This window comes from Halyomorpha halys, unplaced genomic scaffold (genome assembly GCF_000696795.3).
Source record: "Halyomorpha halys isolate HHAL.00 unplaced genomic scaffold, Hhal_1.1 Scaffold141.1, whole genome shotgun sequence".
Classification (NCBI taxonomy): domain Eukaryota; kingdom Metazoa; phylum Arthropoda; class Insecta; order Hemiptera; family Pentatomidae; genus Halyomorpha; species Halyomorpha halys.
Genome location: NW_027111321.1, coordinates 300,345 through 303,024, shown reverse-complemented (window position 1 = coordinate 303,024; position 2,680 = coordinate 300,345). Strand labels below are relative to the sequence as shown.

At 29.4% G+C, this 2,680-nt stretch overlaps 1 protein-coding gene across 1 annotated transcript in view; it reads right to left on the bottom strand.

Annotated features, from left to right (window-relative positions):
- Positions 1-2,680, bottom strand: part of LOC106678410 (T-cell immunomodulatory protein) — a 44,547-nt gene that overhangs the window by 12,973 nt on the left and 28,894 nt on the right. The window contains exons 6-7 of the mRNA XM_067049339.1: positions 2,408-2,591; positions 48-194 (exon numbers count right to left, since the gene is read on the bottom strand). Of these exons, the coding sequence (XP_066905440.1) occupies positions 48-194; positions 2,408-2,591 (331 nt within the window). The remainder of the gene's footprint in view (positions 1-47; positions 195-2,407; positions 2,592-2,680) is intronic.

The following is a 2,680-nucleotide window of genomic DNA, read 5'->3' as shown; positions in this document are numbered from 1 at the left end:
TTATAAATAAATTTAAAAAAAAAAATCTATGAGAATAATTAAATTACCTGAGTAAACCGATAGCATCCCAAATGGTAGACAGGGGGCCTGTATGGGCAGAAATGATTGACATGAGTTCTGAGTGTCCAGCCACCGAACACCACAGCAAGTGGCACAACTCCTTCATAGTCAAGTGGTCGTAGTTTGTCTTCACACTAAAAAATCAGAGAAATGAATCAGTTCGTAAATTAAAAAATCTAGCGCAAGCATCACACAACTTCCACTTACTATCTTGAGATGAGATTAATTTTTTTAGACTGGATCTACAAGTTTGCCACTAACCCTACAGATTTAAAATTTGCACACAAATGCTTAGTAAACAAAAGAAGCAACAAACGTCGATATCAACATGCTTGTTTTGTTCTTTTAAATGTTTTCAGCTATTACATTCAATTTACTCTATTTTCATTATAAAGGGAGACAAACTAAAAATAAGTGAAATAAAAGGAAAAATAAATATTGGCAATGAAGATTGTTGATGACAAAAATTCATATAAACACTACTACATAACCTTTGAATTCAACCTTCGTTCTGAAATTTTTATCAGAAACCTTTTTAATTTAATTACCAAGACATATAATGACTTTATGAATATATATTTAGACTATGTTAAATAAAACATAAACTGGTCAAGTTAATTAATGATATTTGGAACAATGTATTTACACTGAATCGATAGAATTTTAAAATATACAATCTTAAGCAAGTGCTAATTATTAAATACAAAAGTTGTGGAAATTCTTTAATTAATTAAAACACAGAGAGCACAAATATTCATCTGTTGGCAGTTCTAAAACAATTCAAACTGAACACAAATGTGTGAATGCAGCATAAGCATTCTTTGATTGGCCCCCAAACACCAACACCCGAAGGGTCGACAGAAAATTCAGGCCAACTTGTACCAGCTAATTCAAATAACCCATCTACGTAATCCCGTAAATGGAATGGCGAACGTGTTGAGGAACCTTTACATTTCAAAACAGCTGTTTCTTTATTATTCAGGTTAGTAAAATCTGACTACTATAATAACAACACTGGGAAAACAATTATTACCAAATTCTTTCAATTTTATTTTCATCCATTGTTTATTAAAATTAAAAATGAGAGATTCCGAGAGGTTCGAATCTGGCTTAGGGCATTGATTTATTCATTGAGTGGCGGTCCCACAAAATGAAAAACTTGACCCCGAACCATAGATAGGCAGTATAGGACTCCAATGGGAGTCTTGGCTGAAAATAATAAAATAAAATAAGAGGTTTAATTTTTTTAAATAAATTTATATTTATTTACACCCTGTCTCTTCTTGTCATTCCCTCCATTCTTCTCAAATACTGCATCTCCATAGCTTGTAATTTCACAATGTGACTCTTGTTAAAGTTCAAGATTCACTTGAATAGGTGAAGATTGGTAAGAACATATTTTTGTAAATTACATACTCAGAGTTTTAAACTTTTAATTATCAAATATCACGACATAGAAAAATAATAATTCAGTTCTCATTACTATTTAATAATAATTATTTTTTTATGCACATAACAATTTTACTATTATCATTATTTATTTTTTGTCTTTAAAACTTTTTTTAATTAGGTTTTGTATTTAAATAACATGTTTAATCGACATAAACATTTAAGACTCTTATATAGGGAATCAATCTATAACTTTAATTGTATAGTTTGGTCATGTAAGATATTATGTTGTAAAAAAGGACATTTACATGCAGTATTTGTTAGTAACTGTGGTATTAAGCTCTGTTTATAACAAAAGACTGGCTACATCATCATACGTTAACATAGTCGGTCGACTTTGAGTCCTCGTAAAAACTATCAGTGCTTGTTATATTATGTACCACACTGTCTCTGCTTACGAGGGAACTGCGATCTACATATGTGATCCTCCAAAGGACTATCTACATGGCCTTCATCCTCAATGTTAGATAGACATTATTAGTTCTCATTCAGCATACGTCACTAATTTATTATCAACAATAAAATAATATCTTGTTAAAAAAGAGAGTTCTTCTTTTGTTTGTTTAGTTTATAAAAATTAATTCTTTATTGTTTCTTTTATTATAAGATTTTATTAGTTTCATTTAATTTCACTAATACTACAAATCTTATATGTATATACCTTATTTGTGCTATTAACGATTATATAGATTTCCTTTTTGTGTAATAGTTTAATTCATTTACAGAATTTCTTTTTCCTTTCATTTTCAATCTTTCAATTAATGATCACCAAATCAAGTAGAACCTGGGATTTTACAGCTTTAGGAAATTCCTTTAGAAATAGGATTCTATTAGAAAACATTACTTAATAATTATTAAAAATAACTAAATTATATATTACAAATTATTAAAACAATACCTGTAAGGAATGACAGCTATCGTCTTGCTTTTGGACAAGGCCAGTCCATTACAAGAATAATGATTTCCTCGAAGCGAGCTCTGTTCCTTTGTTAATTCTGGTTCTGGATTCTCCAAATTGAGAACGTACATGGACCCAGAATAAGCCATAACAAGCAGCTTAGTCGGAGAAAAATCGGTAAGACCTTTAAGAAACAGATATTAAAAAAAATATTTTAAATACATTAACAAGACAAATAATATACTATTATTTTATTTACTTCTGTTATAGTTA